At 41.2% G+C, this 25,717-nt stretch overlaps 1 protein-coding gene across 12 annotated transcripts in view; it reads left to right on the top strand.

The window, feature by feature from the left end:
- Positions 1–25,717, top strand: part of sorbs2a (sorbin and SH3 domain containing 2a) — a 61,035-nt gene that overhangs the window by 27,378 nt on the left and 7,940 nt on the right. For 3 of the 12 annotated variants that reach the window (XM_063475980.1, XM_063475981.1, XM_063475979.1), the window contains exons 3-22: positions 54–109; positions 813–902; positions 2,081–2,107; positions 2,242–2,366; positions 3,994–4,410; positions 7,460–7,586; positions 7,958–8,133; positions 12,557–12,623; positions 13,367–13,417; positions 13,547–13,763; positions 13,903–14,017; positions 15,671–15,742; positions 18,378–18,434; positions 19,260–19,309; positions 20,167–20,342; positions 20,798–22,630; positions 24,068–24,144; positions 24,378–24,475; positions 24,876–24,990; positions 25,071–25,199. In XM_063475980.1, the coding sequence (XP_063332050.1) occupies positions 100–109; positions 813–902; positions 2,081–2,107; positions 2,242–2,366; positions 3,994–4,410; positions 7,460–7,586; positions 7,958–8,133; positions 12,557–12,623; positions 13,367–13,417; positions 13,547–13,763; positions 13,903–14,017; positions 15,671–15,742; positions 18,378–18,434; positions 19,260–19,309; positions 20,167–20,342; positions 20,798–22,630; positions 24,068–24,144; positions 24,378–24,475; positions 24,876–24,990; positions 25,071–25,199 (4,029 nt within the window). In that variant the 5' untranslated portion in view covers positions 54–99. The remainder of the gene's footprint in view (positions 1–53; positions 110–812; positions 903–2,080; positions 2,108–2,241; positions 2,367–3,993; positions 4,411–7,459; positions 7,587–7,957; positions 8,134–12,556; positions 12,624–13,366; positions 13,418–13,546; positions 13,764–13,902; positions 14,018–15,670; positions 15,743–18,377; positions 18,435–19,259; positions 19,310–20,166; positions 20,343–20,797; positions 22,631–24,067; positions 24,145–24,377; positions 24,476–24,875; positions 24,991–25,070; positions 25,200–25,717) is intronic. The other 9 variants (XM_063475982.1, XM_063475984.1, XM_063475986.1 and 6 more) reach the window with 9 other exon arrangements.

The raw sequence follows: 25,717 nt of genomic DNA, 5'->3' as shown, positions 1-25,717 counted from the left end.
CAAACAGTTTAAATCTCTTTCTAAAATACTTTGTATTTTGTTTTGTTTTTTAGGAAAGTGTGTGCCCCTGCTGTCGATCAGTAAGAAGTGCTCTTCAATATGAATACAGGTACAGTATATATCCAAAAACAAGTACAGAGTGCAGCGTTTACAGGATCGTTGGGAAGTCCCCCATCCACCTGTCCGATCCATGTCTTGCTTTTGTTTGGAAAAGTTAAAATAATTTTGTCATGTGGTTTGTCAGCCATGACGGTGTAGTCGCTAATGTCAGATGAGCATACATGAAACTTTTACTACAAAACGGTGTCTTATATAAGACCTCAGATTATAGGTGTAAAATTGATTCACCTATGAGAAAAATGGGAGAAATATAACAAGAAAGAGCATGTTTTACATTTCTGCCTGTCATCATGTCATGATCATAAAATCATTAGTTTGGGATTTTTATTTTTTGGTAATAACCCAATGCAGAATCACGTTGATTTAAAAACAACTAATGTCTCACTTTATCTCTTGTAAATATTTTGGTTAGTTTAAGCTAATGCAGTAAAACATATTGACTTTGATTTGTTCACTTTTGCAGTTCTCGTGTTTGCACAGCTTTTTCCTAATTTTCTATTGAGTGCCAGTAAAAATCAGCTACTTGAAATGCATGTGCTTTGCCTCCAAATCTGCCTTTGTTTGCAGTATTGTTACTGTAATTATTATCTTCCCGGCTGAATGCATTTGTTTATGGCAGTATGCGCACAAGCATGTGCATGTATGCTTCAGCTTTTGCTTCTATGATCATCTGCCTGGCTGTGATTTCTCAGATAGCGGAGGATATGCTCGCAAAAGTGTGGCCTTGTCACTCATGCTCTCTCCCATGAAGAGGGTCCAGAGCTCACCAAATCTAGCCACAGGTACTAACACTCACAAACATACAAATGAACATAACTATTTCCCAAAATAACTCAAATAAAAGGCTGAGCCAAACTATCGGTCAAGGACATGAGGTACGTCTAAGTGGCTTGTTGTTGTTGAAAATCCTGTTATGGCTTGAACATATTTGAAATACTGTGGCTGCCTCGGTATGCTTAAGCAATGTTTGGATTGTGGGATGCTATTTTTTCCTAATCGGTTCATTGTGTAATTCTTTCATTTCCTTTTGCTCATTTCCTTCTTTTGCTTCCTTCACTCATTCATCATATTTGTATCTACGTGCTGTTATTCTTTTGCTTCTTCTTTGTAAAAGTGATATTATGTTCTCACATCCCACAATGTCTTCTCCTTGTCTATGTGTGTATATTACCTTGATGTTTTTAAAGGATTTTTTTAATATATGTTTCTTTTTTTGGTTAGGCATTACACTGTTTCCTTGACCTAAGCTAAATTATCCTCAGATCCTGTGTGTACAGAAAATGGCATCGTTAATGAAATTAATGTTACATTAGATTCACCACAGAGTACTATTGTTTGTGATTAAATTAGATTACAGTTATTTGATTGTATTTTTAGTCATAGCAAGCAAGTTCAGTCACTGAAGCAAATGCTGATATTTTTTTATGCCAGGAGCTTGAAATGCAGAAAAAAATCATTTTGGCATAGATTTTGATATTACAGTTTGATAACTGTCTCTATAGAGTCTCGATTTCTTGATTTCTTCCTTTTAGATAATTTTAAGTTCACTCAAAGACATTTTTAGGTTATCTCACATATTTTCCTAAAGCTCCAACTTGCCTTTCTTGAAGTGGCTCATAGTAGATTTTAACGTTTGCTTTAGATGATGCTCCTGTTACAGCGTGAAGCGTGAAAATTGCTTCAAGAATTAGTTTTCTGTCTCTATCCTTTAAGCTGACAGGAAAGCAACCTCAAGAGGAAACCCACAGACACGTTGTAGCATGCAGGGGGGAAAAATCATTAGCTGTTAAAAATGCAGTAGAAGCAGTTCTTGGTAATTAGGTGTGAATTGTATCTTGATGTTTAAGAGCTTTTTAAAAATGTTTGCACAGTAGGTGTATATTGGAGTTTGTTACAGAGATGAATGTAAGGAACACTCAGCCATGTTGCTTATTATTGCTGTGTCCTTTTTTTTCCCCAGGGAGTGATTCTCACTCATCGGACTTGGGTAAGTGCCTGATCCTTTTGGTGATTTCTGGTGGACAATCCTAACACTGCTGTAAAACATCCCACATGATCCCAGCAAACTTGGTCAGAAAACATTAGAGTACATGATGGTAAAATTACTAAATTTGTCTTCAGATTCTTGGCGGTCACACAGCGCAACAGACGGCCTTAAAAACGGAGATGCTAGCAGCTCATCGCTTGCTGCCAAAGGCTTTCGCAGCGTCAGACCCAATCTGCAGGACAAAAAGTCCCCCTCACAGGTGAAACATCATTCACAGTACACTGACAGACACTCACGCATTTATTTCTCTGTTGTTGCTATTTAAAATTTAATTGCAAGTGTAATTTCATGATGTGTTGTGCTTCTGTTGGCTTTTGAGTGTCTGAGTGGGGAAAAAAGTTATTTTTAATGCGATTATGAATTTGGATAATATACATATATTGTTGTTGTATTCTGAAACAACTATTTTAAACTTTGTGATCTCATGCTTTGTGCTGATGATTTTTTTTCTGTTTTGTTTCGTTTTTCTTTTTTGCTGTTTGAACTTACATTGGTTGTCACTTTCTAATTGGCTAACAAGGATATCAGTCCATTGCCATTGCCACCCCCCAGAAAAGAGAGTTTTCACTTCTTGCCTGCAGGCACTAATCCTCAAAATTACAGTTCCCTTATTGGCCTGGCTAATGATTTGAGTCCTGGAATGCTAACAATCACTAAAAATGAGCAAGCAGTCTTGAAAGAGTCCTACACTGTAAGAAGCACATCATCCTACTCATACTCAGAAACCAGTGCAAACACAGTCCAGCAGCTGAATGAGTCCGTTGTCTCGAATGACACAAGCAATGCTAATACAAAAGAACGTAAGGTGTCTTCCCTTAGACTAACCCCTGTCACCATCCCTGACCCTCCTGCACACCTCAATTCTTGTGTTGATCCCCAACATAAGACCCAAACCACAGGGTCCCCTCCACCCACTTCCTCACCTCCACAAAGAAGTCCCATCCTATCTCAACCCGCGACACAGACAGCTTCGATTTCTGTCCGCTTGGACAAAGAGAATAAAAAAAATCCTGCTTCATCTAAGACAAACTCCAAAGTGGAACTCAAGGTCTCAGATCAAATGGCAGCTCCAGCTCCATCCCAGGTGGAGATGACGAAGCCTTCTCCTGCAATTCCACCAAGGCCCTCTCCTGCAAAACTGTTGGTACATAACTGACTACAGACCGGTACAGCAGAGCAAAATACAGAGTTGTGTTCATTTAAAGGTCACTTTAATCCAGACACTGGGTTTATGTCTTGGTGACATCAAGACTGATTAAAGGGTAACACACCAACTGCATCATGTCACTTGGTTGCAGTAGGTCCCCAGAAATAACAGAAGTAGTCAAGCTACTTTTACAGTGATGGCCCAAATTCTAAACCAGCTTCTTTTCTTATATGTTGAGTCTGACTGTGGCATTCTGTTAAAGCAGATATACCGTAGGGGTTTTAATGCATGTCTTCTACTTGTGTGTGTTGCCCTTTAGTTCATTCTTGTTCTTGATAATACCTTCCACTGAACCAAACAGTGATTCTACATTTGTGTGAACTTGTACTGCATTTTAACCAAGTGTATAATATGTTGTACACCACAGTTAATTACCATGTAATCTGGTGCTTTTTCTGTAAAGTGTGAACTAACAAAACATCTTCAGTTTCCAGCATTAATGCGTTCAGAAGAGGGTGCTGCAGCTTTATGACACAGTGTGGTTTCACAACAGTAATTCACCTGTTGTCACATGTTATTTTTACACATCCCTTTTGACACCATGTCTAATAAATTATATCACTAAGCACTCTCCTCCTTTCCTCCTTTTCCAATGAATTACCTTTTATTCCAACCTCAGGGGCCTCCCTCGCCTGACCCCACAGCACGGCACTCCCCCTATCGCTACCACAGCTCAGAGTCACTTGACTACCTGTCAGGTCTAATGCCCAAGGCACTATCACCCACTCCGTATGTCCCAAGTGGAGCTGGTGGCACAGCTGGTGCGGCCAGCGGGCCAAGCCACGGCGCAGTCAGCAGTGTGAGCTGTGCCTCGCCCTCGGCTTCCCCTGTTACCGTGTCAGCTCTCAGCCACTACTCGACATCCACGGTCGGTCTGCTGGACGAGCTGCAGATCTGTAGCCTGGACTCACCTGTCGCCTCACCCACGCCATCGCCCACTCTGAGCCATGTCTCTACCTACACGCCCACTGCTGGCCGTGATGATGTGCTAACAACCTCTGTGGCCTCCACTGCTGCAGCAGCCACTTTCACTAATGTAATTATCCAAGTCACCTCTATAACATACATCATTACCAAGAACAGTTGGTTCCCACGCTCCCTCCACTCATTTTGATGGCTGAATCAGAACTCTACAAAGTGTGTGATCATAACCAATTTTTAACTTTCACTAACTGTTAGCTACACCCTACCTGTCAGATACTGAAATTAAATCCAGCCCTCTTCGTTCCCTTATTATGTTACTGTCTGTACTCATTCAAACATGTCTATGCGTGTCTATATTTCTCCTTCTTTTGTCGTTTTTGCCATCGTGTGCTATTACACTGTTTCTTAAGGCCAGTTCATATCAAAAATTCATGATGCAGTGAAGTGATTTTTCTAAGGTGAAGGTGAAGTACTCTGCTGGAAGCCATTAGCTATGGGTTATTAGCGTCTAAAAAGACTGAACTCCTGCTGTTTTTCTTCTTTTTTTAGCACTGCAGCATGTGTTTGGACTGTAATTATGTGGCCATTCAGCTCATTATATTACACTGCGAATAGACATATTCTACTTTATTGTTTCTCTATGTTATGCTAGGAGAGCATGCATGTGTATGTTTTGTTTGCAGTTATGCAAGTATGATATTGAAAGCAGTAGATTTCATTTTGGTAAACTTGTTTCTTAGTATTTTAATCTAACTTTTGCCTTTAGGGAGAGCATGCAGTGCTTTGCAAATGTATGTAACTACACTGCAAATCGCTATGTGGATAACAAGTGTTTGCAAAAGTATTCTAAATACAGAATTCTTCAAACCTTTTTTTAAATGAGATATACAATGTTACCCTGAGAAGTTAATTAGTCATTGTTGTTGTTTCTTCCTGTTAAAAGGGAGTTTTTCCTTCCCACTGTCACAAAGTTTTTGGTCATAGGGGGGTTGTCTGATATTGGGGTTTTCTCTATTATTGTAGGGTCCCTACCTTACAGTATGAAACACATTGAGGCCATTGGCGCTATATAAATAATACTTTATCTTTCTGCTATATGACTATATGACCACTATGACTAAAATATCATATTGGCCTTTCTTTATTCAAGATATTAAAAAATCATATTCTAATAAGTAGCTTTAATTAGTATTTTCTGTGTAAGTAGCTTAGGGTACTACAGGCAGGCAATCTCACTTGAACCTATGTACAAAAATAATAATAAGTGTGTGTGTGTGTGTGTGTTTGTGTGTGTTTTTGTTTTTTACATAATTTTATACTAATATGACAACATAATAGCATTATAAGCCAAGCACACTTAAAAAAGCAATTCGTTTTTTGGTCACTCTTTCTTTGGGTTAGCTGAGTGGAAGATGATGGTGCTCTGGCTCTGTAGTACATCCCTCTTGTTTCACCATGAATCTTTGGTGTGAACAGGCAAACTTTAAAACTGAAATGCAGTGCTGTGAAAACGTATTCGACCTTCATGAGTTCATAGATCTTTGCTTAGTTCTCACACGTTTCAGAAAATATAACTATGCCACCCACAGCAGCAAGTATAACTGTCAATGATCTGTGTCAGATCGCTATGAAGGAATGTTGTCCCACTCTTTGAAGAATTATTTCAGTTTAGCAGCTTTGCGGGGTTTCCAGCATGAACAACCTGTATAAGGTCATGCCAGAAAGTCTCAATGAGATTAAAGTCCAGACTTTGCCTTTTGGTTTGGTTTGTTGGTTGTCTTTTGTATCCAAGTCTTGGGGATCATCAAGATGTTTTCTGGTAAATGTGAGACAGTCACTCTGTTCTTTTCAGTCAGCAGTGGTTTGCTCGTTGGAACTCTCCCATGGATGTCATGGATGTTTTTCTCTTAATAAATTAAATCATCATTTAAAAACTGCATTGCTTTTACATGGGTTATCTTTTTCTAATGTCAAAATTTGTTTTATGATCTGAATCATTTAAGAGGGAGGAATTTGGGGAAAAAACAAAACTGAAATCAGGAAGGGGGTAAATGGTTTTCACAGCACTGTACAGTCTTTTTATTCTTTTTCAGTTAATGTAACTTCTTCCTGTGGCATATTGAATGGGAAGAGCATCCCATTGTAAAGATATCATGTCCATTATCTTGTTTATGTCAGATGTTTGTTAACTAATTAATGAGATGTGTGTGAATGTGAATGGGTTTACTGTCTCTGTTTTAGTCTTTTGTTTTTTTCTTTTTTCATGTATTTTATGTACACTGTGATGTGTTTCAGTGAGTGACCCTTCCCCCCACTAACTGTCTTTATGTTTTAGTCACTTCAGATTCACAACTTACTGTGAATCACATTCACTGTATGTTCACATGTCCATCCACTCTTAATCAGAACTGGTTCTTTTACCCGCTCTGATTGGAACAATGTGATGACTAATGTTGGATGGTAAGACTTTGTAATAGCCATTGCTAATAAACCACAAATTGATTGTTAATTAATCTTTACTAAGTGGTTAATTTACTATAAACAAACGGTGATTAATAGTGTTAATGAAGTTATAACTTAGATTTAGTAGCTGTTACATTATGATGTCACCAACACAAGCAACATTTTATAAACTTTAGCATTAGCATTTCGGTTAATGACTAACAGAGTTTCATTACCGATGCGGGAGCCGGTTCTCACTCCCGGGTGATTAAATACTGCTGTTTATTCAACTGTGCAGGTGTCTCACATGTAAGCACAAGGTGTCCTTTAGCCTTGGTCTTATATTGGTTGGTTGAATATTTACCCAAACCACAATCTTTTCATAAACATATGCAGTATTTTGAGGGCCTACACCAAACCAAACAACAAATGTAAACAGCAAGTGACAATAAAACTACACACCGACAGAGACAACACAGACGTCACTGTCCAGGTTCCCAACTCTTATGATTTTTAGTCCACTAGTATCCATCCTTAGCAATGGTTATCATGAAGTGTTATCTGGCGGCTAATCCTTTTGTTTCCACAATTTTTTTTAAAAATATATATATTATGTTAAGCCAATGTTATAGAGCTTTACAACCGTAAGTAGTGTAGGTTTTGTCTGCTGTTGGTGATTTTCTTACACTCCCTGTTTCTGGGTTTTGGGTCACTCCTAGGGCCAGGTTCTTTCTCACGCAATGAATGGAAGTACTAGCCATCCACATAGGCCGCTGTCTCCCCCATCATATCCTCCACCCCCTGTCTCACTCCACACGGGGCTTCAGAGACAGAGCAGGAGTTCAGGTGAGTCACTGATCTGTGGTGATATATGACATGCCTAAAAAGATTGAAAAACATTGGACTTAAGACTTAAGACTACACAAGCACATGCAGAAAATGGAACCTAAAATCAGTCAGATAATTGAACTGAAACATCTCACAGAGGAGCAAACGTTACATCATCGCTTACATCATTGTAAATGTAAAAGGGTCTTTACAGTGTAACTGTAAACGTTAAGATGCTAAGTGTATGTGTATGTATCTATGTCTTAGGATTCATATATAATCTATATCTGTAGCAGTCTATCCATTAAAAACATTTAACTGGAGCTTGTGGAGGACCTGTATTACTAACACGTCTGTGTCCTCTTTTTCTGCTTCCTTTTCGGATCCAGAGGGCAGTGAAACAGTCACCAGAGAGTCTGTGGTGTCAGGGCACACCAGCATCAGCAGCACTGTGCCCATTGCCCGTTTCTCAGAAGAAGAAAAGAAGGTGTCGGTCATTAAAGCCCCCCACTACGAAGGCATCGGCCCAGTTGATGAGTCAGGCATTCCTATCGCCATCCGCACGGTGAGAGAACTCGTACAGGGAGCTCAACACACTGCTTTCCAGTAGACCTCCTCTCGTAGACGCTGTAGTAAAGCAGAGGAGTTTCTTTGAAGCCATTTTCTCCTGCCTTCTTGTGTGAACAGGTTTTTTAAGCAAGGAATTACTTGAAGCTGTCAGCAGCTTTTGACCCCATGTTCAAAGACTCTCTCCCACTCTCACTATCTTGGTTTCGCTTCCTTCTGTGTGCTAGTCATGAAGATGAGCTCAAACAAGGTCTTTGCTTTGATACTACAAGGTCCTTGCTGATTACTTGTCAAGGAGCGTGTCCCTGTGTGTTATCTCTGTTAAGGCTTTCCGTGTATTAACACTTCACTCAGTTATCGGTTGGTTGAAGAGCAGCATTTAAAGGAATGCACGCTGAGCTACAAAATGAGAGAAAGAGAAATGGGGAGAATAAGAGACGAGCAATAAACGAAAAGAGTTGAAAAGAGACGAAAGCAGGAGAGAAGAAAAACAGATGCTCCTTGTTTTAAGCGGGCAAACATTTTTGTGGCCACTCTATTTGGTAACCGTGGAGAGTGAAGTGGTAATTGGCGCGTCTCTTGGCTGTGCCAGTGCTGCGTGCACAGTCACACACTCTTTCTCTGTGGAGCCAAACTGCCTCCTCTCTGACCGGAATCCAGGCACATTGTTTAGTGCTACTGAATAAAGAGAGGATTAAGTCTCTCTGCCATTTGATGGGTCTTTTTTTAAGTGTCTGTTAGATCTATACTGTTTACACAAAGTGCACACATACCAGGGTCTCTCCTTGATTCTCCAGCCACAGCAAGCAGAGCCCCCACTTTGGTTTTGTACCAACAAGGATTCGACACCTTTGTGGTTCAAAACTGAACCTGCTGAGGCAGCTTGACTTGGACATACACGCTGATAGTCATACCAAAACAAACTGACATAGTAGTCATTCAGGTAAGTGATAGTGTATCATTTGTGGCTTTTTAAACTATGCATTTGAATATTCTGACTTTACATAAATGTCACGTTTTTTGTTTTTTCAATTGCTCATTTTAAGATCTCAAAGTCATAGTTATAAAGAAGGACCCCACAGCCCTACTAAGGGCTGCAGCAAGTGTCTGATTTTAGAATATTACAAAAGTAGTTGCCCATGCTACAGTATCGTTTGTCCTGTTGACACTTAATCACACTGAGAAAAGCATAAAAAAGGAGTGGTAGATACAGGCCATATGCTAATAACGGGTCATTTTAGCCCATTGCCAAGTAATGATGTCATGTAATAATAATGTATCATGCATAATTTGAGTTTTGTGTATATCTGTTGAATGTTATTCTCATGAAATACAAAATGCTAAAAATGAGTAATTTTAGCCATTTTGTTTGCTTGCAAAAATGGCGATATAATAGCTGATATAACCAAAATATTTCCTAAAGGTCTCTGAGGAATATGCAGACACAAACAGAGGTTCCACATATTATCCACATATTTAAACACTATCACTGCCAAATATTCTAAAAATCTGTTTTTTCACAGCTCTTGTGTTTCTTTTCATATGAATATTCAGTGTAAGTTTTTGGTGAGACTTGTATGGTTGCTGAATATTATCAAAATTTCTGGCAAACTGATATTCTGACGCTGTCTAAACAAAAGACTATCTTAACCTTTTAAAATTGTTACGTTCCCCTGAGGGGTCTAGGCGGTGAGGAGGAAGTAACAAAAAGTTTCCGGGTCAGAAAAAGGAGTCAAAAGGGTTAAATTAAATAGTTTTATTAAAGTAGCTCAACTAAAAGAGACGGACAAGCCGCTATCACCATTTAAGGAAAACAAACAAAACTCAAGCGTTGGTCAATAAAATATAAGTACCAAGTAAGTCAAAACGAGAGCAGCTCACTAGCTGCAAACACGGACACACAGCTCACTAGCTGAAAACCACAAAACACAGCTCACTAGCTGCAAACCACAAAACACAGCTCACTAGCTGCAAACACACTCACATGGCACTCTGGCCCAGAGCTCACCTTTCCCTGGGCTTAAATACTTTTAATTACTGACGAGAGTCAGCTGTGTAAAGGAGAAAAGGTGGCACCTCAGGCAAAAGAGATTGAAGGACACGCCCACACAGGCACCTTCAGGAGGAGGCCCTGCTAGGGCCGTAACACCCCCTCCCATAAATCCAAACCCATGGTTTTTCAAATTACGATAACCAAAATGATTACAATAACCAAAACTAAACAATTAAGTCCATAACCGTTTCATGACCAAATTGCAGGCTTTCCACCTACCAAACCCCATAGCAAGGGTTAGGCATTTCCTGCGGAAGCTGCCAACCCCATCTCAGTGGGTTCACAACATTGACAGAGAGTGGCTCCAGACCCTCGAAACAGTGTCCCATGTGATAGCCAGGGCTTTGAACCATCACATGTGGAGAACACAGCAGGCAGTCAGAAGACCTTACTGCAACAGTTTGCAGAGGATTCCTCAGGTCACCAGTACAGGCATGTTTGTTAGCCAGGGTTGCGGGTCTTAATGGTGGTTTTATACACAGTCTGTCCCCCTGCAGGTCATTTTGAGGACCTGGGAAATTGTCAACCAGCGGCAGCTCAGGGTTAGTTGACCTCTTACCCTGACTACATGACACTACTGAGCAATTATGCTCCAAGTGTAGCCTTTTACTAGGCCGGGCAACCTTGTCGGTTTGAGAACCCTGACTGACTTTTCTCAAAGCAGGCCCTTTTTGCTTTGAGTGTGCTTTCTGTTTGAGTTTCAGCCTCAAACAGTTAGCAACAAGGTGTCCAGGTTTGTGGCAGAAGAAACAAAGCTTCGTTCTGAGTCTCGAAACCACAACTTTTTCAGCCTCGTTAGCTGGCTTCCTCCTAGCTCGCCAAGATGTATTATAGTGAGAAGGGAGGTCACATTCTACAGCATTTGTTTTATGAGTTAGGGTAAACTCATCTGCCAGTATGGCAGCCTGCTGTAAAGTGGAAACCCTCTGTTCACTTAAATAACAAGCAACACACTCAGGCACTGTGTTCTTAAAGTCCTCTACCAGCACAAGCTCACGTGACGACCCCAAGTCGTTAACCTGGCTTGCAGAGCACCACCTATCAAAAAGCTTTGCCTTGTCCCTAGCGAAGTCAAGATAGGACTGACCCTGTGCCAACTCCAAGCCTCGAAAATGCTGCCTATAGGCCTCAGGTACAAGTTCATAGGCTTTGAGGACGGCACTTTTAATCTTTTCATAAGCTAGGCAGTCATCCATAGACAGACTGGAACAAGCTTCTTGAGCCTTACCTGTCAACTTACACAGCAACATCACCCCCCACACATCTTGGGGCCACTGCAATGCAGTTGCTATGCGTTCAAATACACTGAAAAAGCTTTGAACACTGGATTCACAGAAAACTGGAACCAGGTGGATGTTATTGCTCACAAATGAGCTTCTAGACACCTGTGCACTAATAGCTGTGTCATCCATTTTGGGGGCGGAGAAGGCTTAGCAAACGCACCCCAATTAGGACACCACCACACCCCTCTGCCAAATCGATCAGACTACCCAACAATTAACCAATTAATGGAAAACTACAAAACTTTAACTGACCAACTTACCTCTTACAGCATACACATTAAACAAACACAACTTACCCAGTTCCTAAGCACACTAAACTATACCTACCTATCTTCTGGAGCGTGCTGGGCTCGAGGCAACTTGAAAGGCAGAACTTCAGTGACCAGAGCCCTGAATTGCCTACCCCCAACAGGGAACTTATCCCCGCCCAGGATTACTCCAAAAATAAGAAAGGCAAAACAACAAAAGAGTGCCCGATGGAAGAACTTAAAAAGCTCATCTGGACACTCACCTAACTTAACTGGGAAGTTGTGGTTAAAAATGTTAACAAATGTCAAGTGAAAAACAGTTATACAAGTTACGAACACACTATATGTGAAAAGCAGCCATACAGAGCAGGAGTTGTGTGAATAAAGCAGCTTTGGCCAGTGGTCAGGCACTAGCCTGATATTTAATGTAGGGATGCACCAACTAAACGTTGGCCAGGGTTTCATAATTAGTGCTTACTTAATTTAACGGGTTTGTTTGTTTAATCAACAGAAAACAACAACACACAAGCGGCCATGACAGAATAACCTTATTGGCCAACATAAATATTTCTCTTGGATAAGACACAGTCTTGGTTTTATTCTTTATATTAGTTATATTTATATTAGTATTAGTCTGTTTATATTAGTTAACTTATTTATATTAGTTATATTATCCCTGTGTGAAGTATCAATGCTTCAAATGGCTTACTGTGTTTTTTCAGCTCTAGAATGTCCAATAACATGTTGCGAGTCCGTTTATAGTTTCTAAATTCAGCCTTCACGTTTGTGTTACATTTAACGGCACATAACTCTTTATGGTTATTTCTTTCTCTGCAGACGGTGGATAGGCCCAAAGACTGGTACAAAACTATGTTCAAACAGATTCACAAAGTTCACAAAGCAGGTAAGGCCTCTACTGTAGCGTGCTGAAATGATGTGCAACGACTAGATTATTAGACATTTCATGCAGAATTGGTCATGTATGCATGCTGTTTGTATGCGTGTGCATATTTTGTGTGTGTGTTTGCATGCCAGTTCTCATTAAACCAAAAGACCCAGATGATCCCAGAGCCAGAGCTCGTTAGATTGCGAGCAACAGTCTGGAGAGGAGGAGGAATGGAGAGAAACCTCTAATAGACACAGAGCCATCCTGGGAAATTTGCTCTAATTTTGTGGGCTTGACAGAATCACAGAATCAGTACAAGGCTTGTTTGTTCTAAACTGCTCAGCCTTCTTCTACAAGAGCACACACAAAAAACTCATGCACTCTCAGATACACAGACTATTTCATGGGTGTGTGTGCTGAGAACTCATCCAAAGGCTCATTATGGTCTTGATGCATTTTATTTTTGTGATTTTACTGGAAGCACAGGCAGTAGTATGCTTTCCCCATCCTGCAACCTTAATTCGTTTTAGTCAGAATTTCAGTCATCGTTCATCTTTAAGGTTCAGAAAGAGTTCTGGGAAAGTGGCTCATGTTACTTTGGTGCTTTTAATATACTTGTAGCTGAAAAGAAAATGACTTGTGTAACTGTTCATTTCCAGGCTGGTTAAAAGTGCTATCTTGAGGACAAACTTGTACCTTGTCTACAACAAAGTGTGCTTACACGTGTTCCCAATCAACTGTTTTGTATATTTCCTCTACAGATGACGACTATTCCGACACATACAATGCTTCATATGCTCTCGTAAACAATGGTGAGAACTGCTCCTGTGTAACACAAGTTGTATTTCCTAAAAATCAATAATTTCTTCCCAACCTTCCTTTCTGGCTTACTGGCCTCATTGCTTCTGCCTTCACTCTCTCCTCCATCCTGTCCTTGCCAGATAACTACAGCCTGTCATCCAGCACCACCATGGCCCACCCTGCCCCTCGGACACATACGTACAGGCCTCTGTCCAAGAGCCCCTCGGATAACAATGAAGGGCATCTTGGACCTCGGGAGCCTTCACCATCCCCTGTACCCCCACCACCTCCACCCATGCCATCCCTTCTCCAACTGAGGGCGAGAGACAGTGATCGCGAGAGGGACTTGACAGACGCGTAAGCGCAAACTTTCTCAATATTAACTAATATTGATGATATATTGATATGCTATAATGTTTTTAATAATCTTTGTTTTAATGTCAGTTATCTCAAGTGTTTTTTCTGAAAAAGCATGTGTTTGTTTCTCTCACACCAGCAATGAGTGGGGTCCTCCAGACCGAAAAGTGGACACGCGAAAGTACCGCGCAGAGCCCAAGAGTATTTTTGAGTATGAGCCTGGGAAGTCCTCTATCTTGGAGCATGAAAGACCAGTGAGTATTTTTTATATTTTTTTTTTGTGAAATACTGAAATTCCCACCCCTCTTAAAATATGCAGAGAAATGCCTCCCTGTTTATCTTCACCCTGGCATCGTGTGAGAACGGCAACACATCAAGTGATTTTCCTCACAGTATTTCTTGGTATCGTTTGGTAGAAGATTAAATAATTCAGTCACTGCTCAGGCGCTTTTTAGAGTGAAAAAATAGTCACAAGCAAGAGCGCCCTTTTTTTTTTTTTTTTTTTTTTGAAACTTGCTAGTCTGGTATGTCATTATATTGTTGTCTTCCACATGGCTCTTCTTCTGTCAGAGACAATGTGGGCGTTAAAAGCTTCCAGTGCTTACATCCGCTAGCGACAGTACTCAGTGTTAATGTTTGTGTGGGGTGAAGGACAAAGCAGATAGCAGGAAAAAAATGCAAAAACTGACTGTGTTGACAGGCAGGACTGAAAAAAAAATAGTATTTGAGATTAGGACGGAATAATGAATAATGTGTTACAAATGAGGTGTGTTTGCAAAAAAAAAAAAGGAATAAAGGAAGCGTTTTGTGGATGTTTCGCAGATGTTTAATGTGATGACTGCTGAGAGTGCTCCCAGGGCAATAATGCATGAGTCAGTTCCTGATAGACAGAGGTAATAAAGGAGAAAGCTGTAGAAGGACCCACGCTGTCTAATGTGCTGTTCAGTATAATTTTTTTTCTCCATTAACCAAAGTAAAAAAGTGTCACCCCTAAAACAACCTATATGTTGATGACGCACCCGTTTGGGTAATTATGGCCTTTAAGAGGCAAAAAATGTTTTTCTGTTACTCTTGTTCTTTAGATGTGTGTGTGCAAGTGTCCCTAATGCATTTGTGTGATTGGCAGTCTCTGCTCCAGGCTTCTGTTTTTTTTTTTTTGTTTTGTTTTTTTTTCCAGGGTGACTCATCCATCTGAAAGCTGAATTTTCTTTTAAGCCAGAGATGTAGCACTACAACACCTACAAAACATCTCCTGGCAGCGTTTCATTTGGCATGAAAACTCCATTTTATGTGGGATTGGGGTTAGAAAGAGCAGACAGCGTGGTAAAACACACAATGCCATCTCTACAGTTCAAGTAACAGTAAATGGAAACAAATCAAACAAGCTGACCTTTTATTTAAACGTGTCTTAAAAGGCATCAAGACATACAAGAAAACTAAGGCAACTAAAACATTAATATGGACATCATTTTAAAACATGAAAAACATCTAAATGTTGTCTTTTTTCATTCAAAAACATTCACTTCTGAGTGGTTCATGGTGCTGTTTGTGCTTGATGTTTATAGACTGTATAAATGCATACAGCAGCACAAAAGCGTAGTCAGTTACAGTTATTATTTACATGTTTAGCCTGAGCCCCTTTTGGATTGTGGCAGTTTGTTGCTCTAGACTGACTGACCACTGTACTGTAGAAGTGAAACTTGAGCTGTAAATGGGCTCTGCTTCAACACTTTTGTTTCCATGGGCAAGCCTTCATCCTGGTTCATCCTGTGCCCATCTCCCTTTGCCACCTGTGCCCATTCCTAACCACGAGGACCATGTCTCTCTTTGTGTGTGACTTCTTTCCACACTTCCTCTCTCCTGTCTTTCTTCTACTTCCTCTCTCTGTCACTGTCATGCTTTCCCAGACCTATGATGACATAGATTTAGAGAACGAGCCTTGGTATAAGTTCTTTTCCGAGCTGGAGTTTGGGCGGCCGGTAAGTCAGGGCCTAGCTACTCCTTTAAACACAACTCTGCCATAGGCATACACCCACTATCTCCACTCCACCCGGGACTTTTTTTTATGTCTGTGCTATTAGACTGGGTGGGGCTAGTTGTTTGGGCATGTGATTCTTGTTTGGTGCTTGTTTGGTGCCCCTTTCCTTACCCCCAAAACACCTTTGTGACAAACTGCGGTATATCTCTGTGCTGCTGGGGTTTTTGGTCTGGTGACTAGCAGGCACTAAAATGCTCACACGTGAATCTGGACACTTTTATTTCAGTTGGTTCATTTCTGCATCTTGTTCAAAAATAAGCAGGAAATGGTTTAAAGGCAGTGGCCTCCAAACGTTTGAGATGACTTGAGGTCATGAACAGTCAAAACATTAATAAAAAGATGCAGTAGCAGAGATTCTACTGATATTTACTTTTTGCTCTAAACTCTTTCTTAAATAATTTATGTAATTTTGTTCAGTATCTATCATACAGTACTTTGCAAAAGTCTTTGGCCACCTTTCAATTCTTCATATTTAGCGTCTAAGAAGCCAGACTTTCTTGTAATTTCTTTAGTTCTCTGGGCTTTCTGAAGGTCTCCCAAAGTTTTTCTTTGGACATTGGCTGCTTTTTCAATCTGCTTTTTCATTCCAGTCATTCTGCCTCACCATTTTCAGAAGAATGTGTTTTTGTTAGCTAAGCCTCACAACGCTGACCTATGAATCATTCAAGCATGAAACAGGTTCCTAAGTCAAGGAATGAATCAGTGTTGTCTCTACACATATGACAACTTGGCAAAGAACCAGTTTTAAATATTACCTTTAGGCACTTTGTTACTAGCAACCTGTCACGAAAAACACATAATTTGTTCCCATTTCTTTAGCTAAATCCATGAAAATAGTTGACAGGCATAACATAACATACTATTGTTGTAAAACTTGGTGTGCAGTGTGAGTTTTAAAAGTTTCTAGGAAACTGGACAAGTTGGGGACAAAACAAGAAATGACCTAAGAAGGCATAAAAAAAATGGTTACAGCTAAAAGTCATGTCCTCAAGAAGTAGGAAAAAATCAGTAAAGACCTGACAAGACCTGAGAGATGCAGCTAATCCTTCAGCTGATTGGCAGCAGGCTTTATAATCATCAATCTGAATTTGAAACTTTTTGTTCACAAATTGTCATCAGTATGTACAGAGGAGGTCAAGAGAGAGGTACAACAGTGTCTGCAGCCATCTATAAAACACAGTGGAGGCACTGTCATGGTTTGGGGCTGCATTTCAGCCAGTGGTATTGGGAGAAAGCGTCTGGTGGCTTCATTTTTCAGCATGATAATGACCTCAAAAACAATGCCAGTGCTGTAAAAGCATACCTAGGAAGTAAAACACTATCAGTTATGTATTGGCCTTCCCAGAGTCGGGACATTAATATTAATGAAGCCTTGTGGTATCATCTTGACAGAGAACAAAACAAAAGGCAGAAACACTGAAAAAAGAGCTGGAGCCTGGAGAACTATTGCTGAAGTCTACTTAAAGAAATGACAAAAAAGCTGCATGAGAGAGTTCAGACTGTGGTGAACAACACATAAAGAATAAGAATGGCTCAAGACTTTTGCGTAGTACTGTACATGCCAGTATTTATTTGTCAATCTGCCTTTACATACCCTGTTTATTCATTTGATCCTTGCAGTACTATGAAGGAATTCTCTGCATACTTTGAAGCTAAATGCTTTAGTGCCCTCTGATGGATGTAAGTGGTAATAATGTCATAGGGACTTGAGGCAGAGATCGCCTCTAGTCATAAATGTGGGATCAAATTACATACAACCTGTCTGATTTACAAAGTGTCACATGGACATGCCTCTGTCCATGCCAGCGCATGACATCAGGTGTTAACTTGCTGGGCTTATTCGAAATGTTCAGGTGAAAATTTCACATTCAGATCTGGCATGACTTTCTGTCTTCTCACAGTCATGTTTAGCTGTGTGGTGAGATTTCTACCTGCAATGTTTTCACTGTTTCACATCACTCAATAAGCCCTTAGAGTGTAGACATTTTATCTGACTGATACGGCCACGGTCAGAACCACACACTGCGTTCAGTTTTCGATTGAGGCGATAAGTCACAGCATTTGATTGTGCAAGTCCTTGCACTCTCAAATAAACACAATGTCGCAGCTTGTGCTTCACTTTGCTTTTTGCTTACAGCTTGTTCTTACACTCTGCATGTGTGTGTGGTAAATAGGCACAGTTGCGTGTGTTGGTGTGGTTTGTAGGTTGGTGTAGCAGGCCTGCGTTGTTTTAGCCTCAACAATCTGCAGTTTAAGGGAAAAAAATAATAAATAGAATACATTAGAAAGTGTATATCAAAGAACATGTGTGATGAATAGATATATGTAGGTGTGTGTCAGTGTGTTGGAGTGAGTGCACACGTGTCTGATACAAGCAAATCACATGTGCTGTGGTTGTCTGTGGTTACTCAGGTTCTCTAACAGGTGTCACTCTCTCCACATGTTGTTTTTTTTTGTTTGTTTCCCCCCATGATGTCACCACCGCTTCTCCTCCTTCACCTCCTCCATCTTCACCTTCCTATTCCTCCTCCTCTTCTCCTCCCCTTCCTGCTCACTGCTGCTGCTTGGGGCTCAAGCCTCCTAAAAAACGGCTGGATTATAATCCAGACATCTCCGCTCGCCAGCGCATTGAGGTAATCTCACATTCACAAGTGTTCCAGTAGTGTTAATTGTACAATTTCTAACCAGTCACAGCAATCAGGATCTCGATTGCTAAGATATATTTAAGATACGACTGCTAAAAATGAATGTACTGTGAGTTTAAATTAAAATGCTAGCCATTTACTAAAATTTGAGTGGGTTGTTTTGTGAAGGCTGTTGAACATTTGAAGCTTTGAAGTGCTGGTTCATGTCATTCTTTTTTATCAGCCTTTGGTAACATTTTTTTTTTGTCTTGGAGAAATAGGAGCTCAAAATTTTAGAAAACCAATAGATGCTTCAGACATAAGTGTCCATCCATCATTTTTCTCAATCCAATTCAGTCTAGTTCATGATCATGGGGTCGAGGACTAGCACCTACCCAAGTCATCATAGGGTAATCACACATTTATCCCAGTATAAATGTGATTGCAATCGATGCTGTTGATTTCCCTACTTTTGTCATCAGCGTTATACCACTAAGACCCATTCCAGCTGATCCATGCCAGTTTTTGCAGGGTAACATTTGCCCCCCTGAGCTGAACCTCCATAACACCCTTCAGTGCATCACCTTTTCCATCATCCTTCAGAGCAACACGACAGAGACCAGAAATTTGTCTTCGGTATGTGTGCACCAGCAGGGCCTCTTCTTGGTCAGGTGTGCCATGTGGAACCAGCATCCATTGCGCCTTACGCTGGGGGAGTGTTTTGAGTGTGGCACAGCAACAACCGCATGCAGGCTGTGTATTGTAAGCTGCTCTGCCTCAAGTCTTTGTTCCTGCAGGGCTCACTTTTCTCTTTTGTTGTCTGCCCTATTCCAGACATCCCTCCACATCACTCCTGCTGACAAGGCTCCAGAGAGACCTGCAAGGTAACTGCTGCTTCTTTTATTTTCCTCTGCATCACCCTCATCCCCTCTTCCCCCTCCCCCATCCTTTCACCAGCAGCTGTCCTTGTTGTGATTCAGCTCAGTAGAAAAACTAAGGTCTTTCTCACATTGTCGCTCGCACAAACATCCCGTGCGTGTGCAGTAAATGATGATTTGTGAAGTCTTAATTTTGCTTTTGTCACTGATGGTAGGGCGCTTTCCCTCTTTTTTTTTTTCACGAGCTGAGCCAGAATAAATGAACCCAGCAAACCTATTGATGCTGCTCTTCACCTCCTGTCCTTCCCTCAACCCCCGTTCCTCCCCTCATCCCACTCCCTTTCATCAATGGCCTGCTTATTCGGATGCATTATACTCTGTGAAGAGAGAGGGCAGAGCGGGGATGTGATGAATAGGCCGGGTCATTTATTTAACTGTCCTGAATAGAAAGCCCCCTTGGATTTTTTTTTAACATTTAAAACTCAAGTTACTTTATTCCCTTTGTTTTGTTTTTGGATTTAAGTATAATCTGGTACTTTGTATGATGATCTTAGATATACTGGAAATGTATTCAAGGTTTTCATATTGATCATAGTGATTTTAACATTCTCTCAATATATAAAACCTATAAAGTATTCTATGTAAATTCAACATCTCCTTTTGTCAGTAGCATCATTTCTTACAAAAGAGGTTATTTCTTAAAACTATTGGGTTGCTTTTAATTTATTTTATTTTTGCCTGTTGTCAATTCAACCACTCATGACTTTGGTAAATAAACAGTGCTCCCACAGGAGATTTATAGTGTCTGTATTCGCCTTCTGCAAACTGGATTCACTGACTGTTTGGCCTATTCTTTATTGTAGTGCTGCCAGTGACTACAGGAAGAGAAGGAAGTCTGAGCCGTCAAGCTCCCAAGTGAATGCTCCATCTCAGAGCCGAGCTGCAACCTCCCCTAAACCAGTGGATGCCTACAGACCCAGCAGCAGCCTAAAGAAACCTGTCATTCGTTCCTCACCATCCTCACCCTCCAGAGCCAAAGGTAGCCACGCTTTCACAGATGCAGCTTCTTTCACTTCTGGGTTTTTCATGAAAAGAGAAATTTTTTTATATTTTGCTGTTCGACAAAGTCAGAAGAAAGTTACCATTACTGTTTAGCCACCAAAGGCTCACCCTTTGGTTGTGTTTCTTTTCCCTTCTTTTCCCAACACATGCATGTGGACTGTGCTTATATGACCAGTTAATTGACAAAGATTTTGTTGGGTTTTTTGCAATATGATGCCTTTCTGGTATAAACCTTAAGGGTTCACTGATTGGTGGAAGTCTGAAGGAAAAAAAAAAGAAGAACATTAAGTCATCTGTTTTTTCCATCCATTCTTCTCTCCTGTTTATTCTCCCTCTCCCCAGCTCTTCTACTGTTTTGCTGGGTATTATTTCTTAACTTGCTTTCCTCCTTCTTCTCTCTCACCACGCTGCTCTCTATTGGACATCTAAAAGGTGGGGACGCATGCAGCATGTATTCAAACAGTTTGACCTCTCCAGGTCCTTATCAGCAGCCCTTTGTTCCCCCAGTCCCATCTGACCCTCTCAATTCAAATGAGGATGGCAGCCAAGATGGCAGCTCTTCCTCCAAACAGTCTGTCTGTTGTAAGAACAGCTGGCAGACAAAACACCAGAATGCTGAGACATGGAGCAGTGCGGAGGAAGCGCCACCTTCTCCTGCCAAGCTAAAGTCACGCAGTTGTGATGACCTACTCAACGATGGGCATTCTAGCTCGGGTGGACGAAATGCTACCCGCTCAGAGAGTGCTGGGTCACTGGTATGCGATGGAAATCTCTCCACAGTATCATCATCTACTCGTTCATTACCCCGTCTCCATCGACGACGAGCACACGACTCGCCGGGCTTTCTCCAGCTCTATCGAAAGATGCACCAGATCGACAGAGCTCAGCTAATTCCATCTGAAGTCATCCGGTCGGTCCGTGCGCGCATCCTGGATCTAGAGCGTCAGCCTCATCTGCTTCGGCATCGCCTCTCTCCTTGGACACCCTCCTGGGGTGTGGAAGTGCCACGTGATATGGTGCCAAACCGCATTTCTGAATATGAGCGTCTTATTCAGAAATCCAAATCCATGCCTAACTTGGGTGATGGCGAGGTGCCTTCAGGCACCACCACACCAGGTGGCTCATCATCTCGAGCTAGCAGTGGAGGTGGTGTCACACCCAGTTACCCAAAACGCCGTTTTTCAATAGAGTCTTTACTGGAAGAAGACAACAATGGAAACAGTGGAACAGTACCTCAAACCATGGATCACTTACACCGACCTCGTAGCCCCCCTGAGGGACAGCCTCGTGTTGGACCAGACCCCGGCCGTGGACGGTCCTTCCCTGCTCCTCCTGTTCTCCAAGGCCCCCAAGCCAACCCAGACTATTCTGACAGTGAACAAGACGCTGTTGCCTCTGACCTCAGTGACTTCATTCAGGTTGAAGGCTCGTCATTTTGCAGTGAGAGTGACTTTGACCATTGCTCACTAACCTCCTCTGAGAGCCTATACGGCTCTTCCACCCTCCACCACCATCACCACCACCTCCGTCACCACCACCACCATCACCACCATCATCCTGGTCACCAGAGTCTTGGCCAGAGCCAAGGCTACCAACACCGCCATCTCATCAGCACCTGCAAAGGCCGCTGCCCGGCTTCATATACCCGTTTCACAACCATGATACGTCATGAGCGGGAACGCGCGCGACAGGAGCACCAGAGACCTTCACAGCAGAACCGCAGCAGCCATTCCCAAAACCAGAGCTCACAATCCCAGCAATCGATGTCCAAGCTGGCCTTCCTGGTCAGTCCAGTGCCTTTCCGCAGGAAAAAGGGCTCACCACCTACCTCTAGAAGATGCAGTGGGGGCGGAGGTCGAGGTAGCAGACCCAAGTCTAAACAGGCAATTTACGAAGCGCTAGATGCAGCCTTGAGAGACATATATGAGCACATTCAAGCAGAGAGAGGCCACAGAAACCCTCGGGCACCTGATGATAGCATCCTGAGAAGAATCTTGGCAGAACTGCTGCCAAATGTGCCAGAACGCAGCTCCTCATTGCGGGGAAGGAGGGGGTGTTGGCACGGCGGCCACTCCTCTGCATCGTTGTACCCAGACAGTAGCCCCACTGGGTATGCCTCATATAGAGGAGAGCCCTCAACACCACGGTTACAGTCACCACGGATACAGTCACCAATCAGTGCCTGTTATGGACGACAGTTGGAGACCTCAAACAACAATGATTATGGAGAGGAGCAGGGCAATGGAAATGGTCTCTGTTACTCAGGTGGAAATAACACACATGTAACACCTCAGATACACACTACACTTAGCAGTCACTTAACATGAGTGTGTTTCACAACAAATACATGCATGCATACAAGCATAAATACACGAAGGCGCATATACATCCACTTACATTTATCTCAGTGTCTCTTTCAGTTTTGTCTGCACTCGTTGCCCAGTTCTCCTCATTGATCTGCCGACACTTCCATTACCATGCTTTTCTGTTTAATTGTATGGCATTGATTAAGACCCATTTACTGTAAATTCTCAAGACAAATCTGGCTTTTTGTTTATTTTGTTAAGTTAATGTGAGTGAAGTTAAATAAAGAGGACAGTGCTTCTGCTTTAATTTGAAACACTGCACAGAATGTGGAGTTTTATTGGCAGATCCTCAATGAACAGATGAAGAAAACAGTGGAGAAGCTGAACTATTACAGTGAAATAGTACAAAAGTACAGTGAGGGATACAAATGACATGGTCCAAGTATAATAAGTCTGTTTTAGCACTGATGAAAAGGGTTTGAAACAGGAGTGGGATTGTTTCAAATGCTGGCTTTGTTTTCTGCAATTTAGGAAGACAGATATTTGAGAATTTACAGTATATTGCTGTGTAATCCTGTCTCAAAGATGTAATATTTCTTTACACATTACTTTTAGGCTCCTAATGAACAAGTCATTAACTGGATTTTGGAGTTTGGCTATACAAATTATTTAATTCTCTCACCAGAAGCCGAGGTTTACGTGTAGACTTGAATTTATAGTTGGGTTTAGGCAGTGATAAAGCTTGTTTTGTGTCTCAAATCACAAAACAGACCAGGATGTGTAGTTACTTCAGGTGGATATTGATCAAACACTTGTTTTAAATGTGTTGTCAGTGAATGTGTTCAAACAATCTACTTTCATGTACAGAGTAAGAAATAATGATCTGTTTACAGTTTCCTACAAACTGTATTTGTTATTTCAGTTTATTTGTAAAGAAATATAACTTCTAAGAGACAAGGTTGATGTTTGGTGTAAATTATTGTGAATGTTCCTTTTTTTTAATGCATTTTATTTTTCTTGTATCATTTGTCTGTTTTGAACATTTATTTATAGTTATCGCATTATTACCAGGTCATTTTCTTTCCCGTAATCCTTTTGATCCTACGTTTTTGTTGTTTGTCATATTTTTTTGCTCTGTATTCCCCGTATTCATTTTGTTTTCCAGGTATTTTGTAGCATCGCATGTGTCTATTTGTGCTGTTGTCCAATCACCTTGTTTTCTCCTATGAAAAACAAATAAAACACACCTGTTTATGACCCAAGCTTTCATTCCCTCATTTACCTGTTTGAGTGGCATCATCACTGTTTCCCAGATCACACTTTTGTGTTTTAGGTGATGTGGCATGTTCCCTTTGTAACTCCTGTGAACCTTTTCATGTGTCTCTGCTCATCACAGACCAGGACATCTCCAGGAGTTCCACCCTGGATGGACGCCACACACCCCAGAACAGAAGACCCACTCCTGACAGAGAGGTACAACATTGGAACTGGTGGTGCACTTAACACATTTATACACAGTGCATTTCTCTCAAATAACATGTAATCAATGTGCTCAAAAGGGTAACGTCTTTGTCTTTAATTTCCCAGTTCTGTAGCACATTGATATTTATATTTATTCTTAAAAATTCAAAATAATTATGTTACATACGTGTTTTATATACCTGGTAATGCTTGTGGGCTTTCTTTCTCTCACTCCACTCTTTTAGGTCTCCCATAAACAGATGACACAACTTATTCTGTTCTCTCTCCTCCATCAGAAACAGCCTGCAAGAGCCATTTATGATTTTAAGGCACAAACGAGCAAGTGAGTACAACAAGCTTACAGTGCACGCGTGAGAGAGCCGAGTCTAAGAACGCAGACATCTAACTGCACGTCCGCAAACTCCATGTCCTTTATTTACATTTTTTTCCAGATTTTGTAGTTGTAATATTGCTTTCATGTATACCAGTATAACACCTTACCACCATACTCTGATGGGGGTTTTTTTTCTTTTAGATGTATGCATGAATAAAGCTGCTTTCTGCATTGCTGTCTCTTATTATTTTGCTCTTATTATTTAAATAATTTTGCTTTCCTGGCTGATATTCTGTCACCGATGCTCGTGCTGCAGAAGTCGCCGTGTTTTGTTCAGCTGCTATGTTATGTCCATGCAGTGGATGAAAGATGCATGCAGAGGCCCTTCACTCATAAAACTGTGTTACAGGGAGCTGACATTTAAAAAGGGTGATGCAGTGAACATCATCAGGCAGATAGATAACAACTGGTATGAAGGAGAGCACCGTGGGCGGGTGGGAATATTCCCTATAGCATATGTAGAGGTAAGTCGGCTGCTGATTTCTGGTCTGAATATGGCTTGGTTGTATTTGAATATGCATCACCATTTTTCACACATTTACAGAAGATGCCGTCTTCAGAGAAGCAGCAGCCAATCCGTCCTCCTCCTCCAGCACATGTCAGAGAGATTGGAGAGGCAGTGGCCCGCTACAACTTTAACGCTGATACTAACGTGGAGCTGTCACTGAGAAAGGTATTTCAACTTAAAGCATGTTTATAATGTTTTTGTCATTGATTTAAATATTAATATTTGAAGTGCTGGCAAAGATGTTACTAAATTGTAGTAAAAAAAAATGCAGTCCTCTGAAGAACTAAATTCCCGGTATTCTCTGTTCCATCGGAATTATGACTGTAAGTAGCAGCCAGGAACTTCTGATCAAATGCAGTTGATTAATTGATCATCAGCAAGTGTGAACACCTCTATTGAATCAGACCTTTTGGCTGTGTGGTACATAAAGCAGACATATTGTATAAATTCCTCTATTCATATCAAATTTGAGGCCACCAACTAAAGCTAGACCAAAAGTGAGCCATGCAACAGGACAATGATCTCAAGCACAGCAGCAAATTTATAACATAAAGGCTGAAAAAGAAAAGAATTGATGTGTTACAATGATCGAGTCAGAAGCAAGAAAGTGCATAATGATATGCGCATAAATTGATGACAAAGAACTGAAGCAACGCCGTTAAGAAGAGTGGGACAAAATGATG

The sequence above is a fragment of the Pelmatolapia mariae genome, linkage group LG6 (genome assembly GCF_036321145.2).
Source record: "Pelmatolapia mariae isolate MD_Pm_ZW linkage group LG6, Pm_UMD_F_2, whole genome shotgun sequence".
NCBI lineage: Eukaryota > Metazoa > Chordata > Actinopteri > Cichliformes > Cichlidae > Pelmatolapia > Pelmatolapia mariae.
The sequence above is the reverse complement of the archived record's forward strand: the minus strand, read 5'-3'. Positions and strand labels throughout refer to the sequence as shown.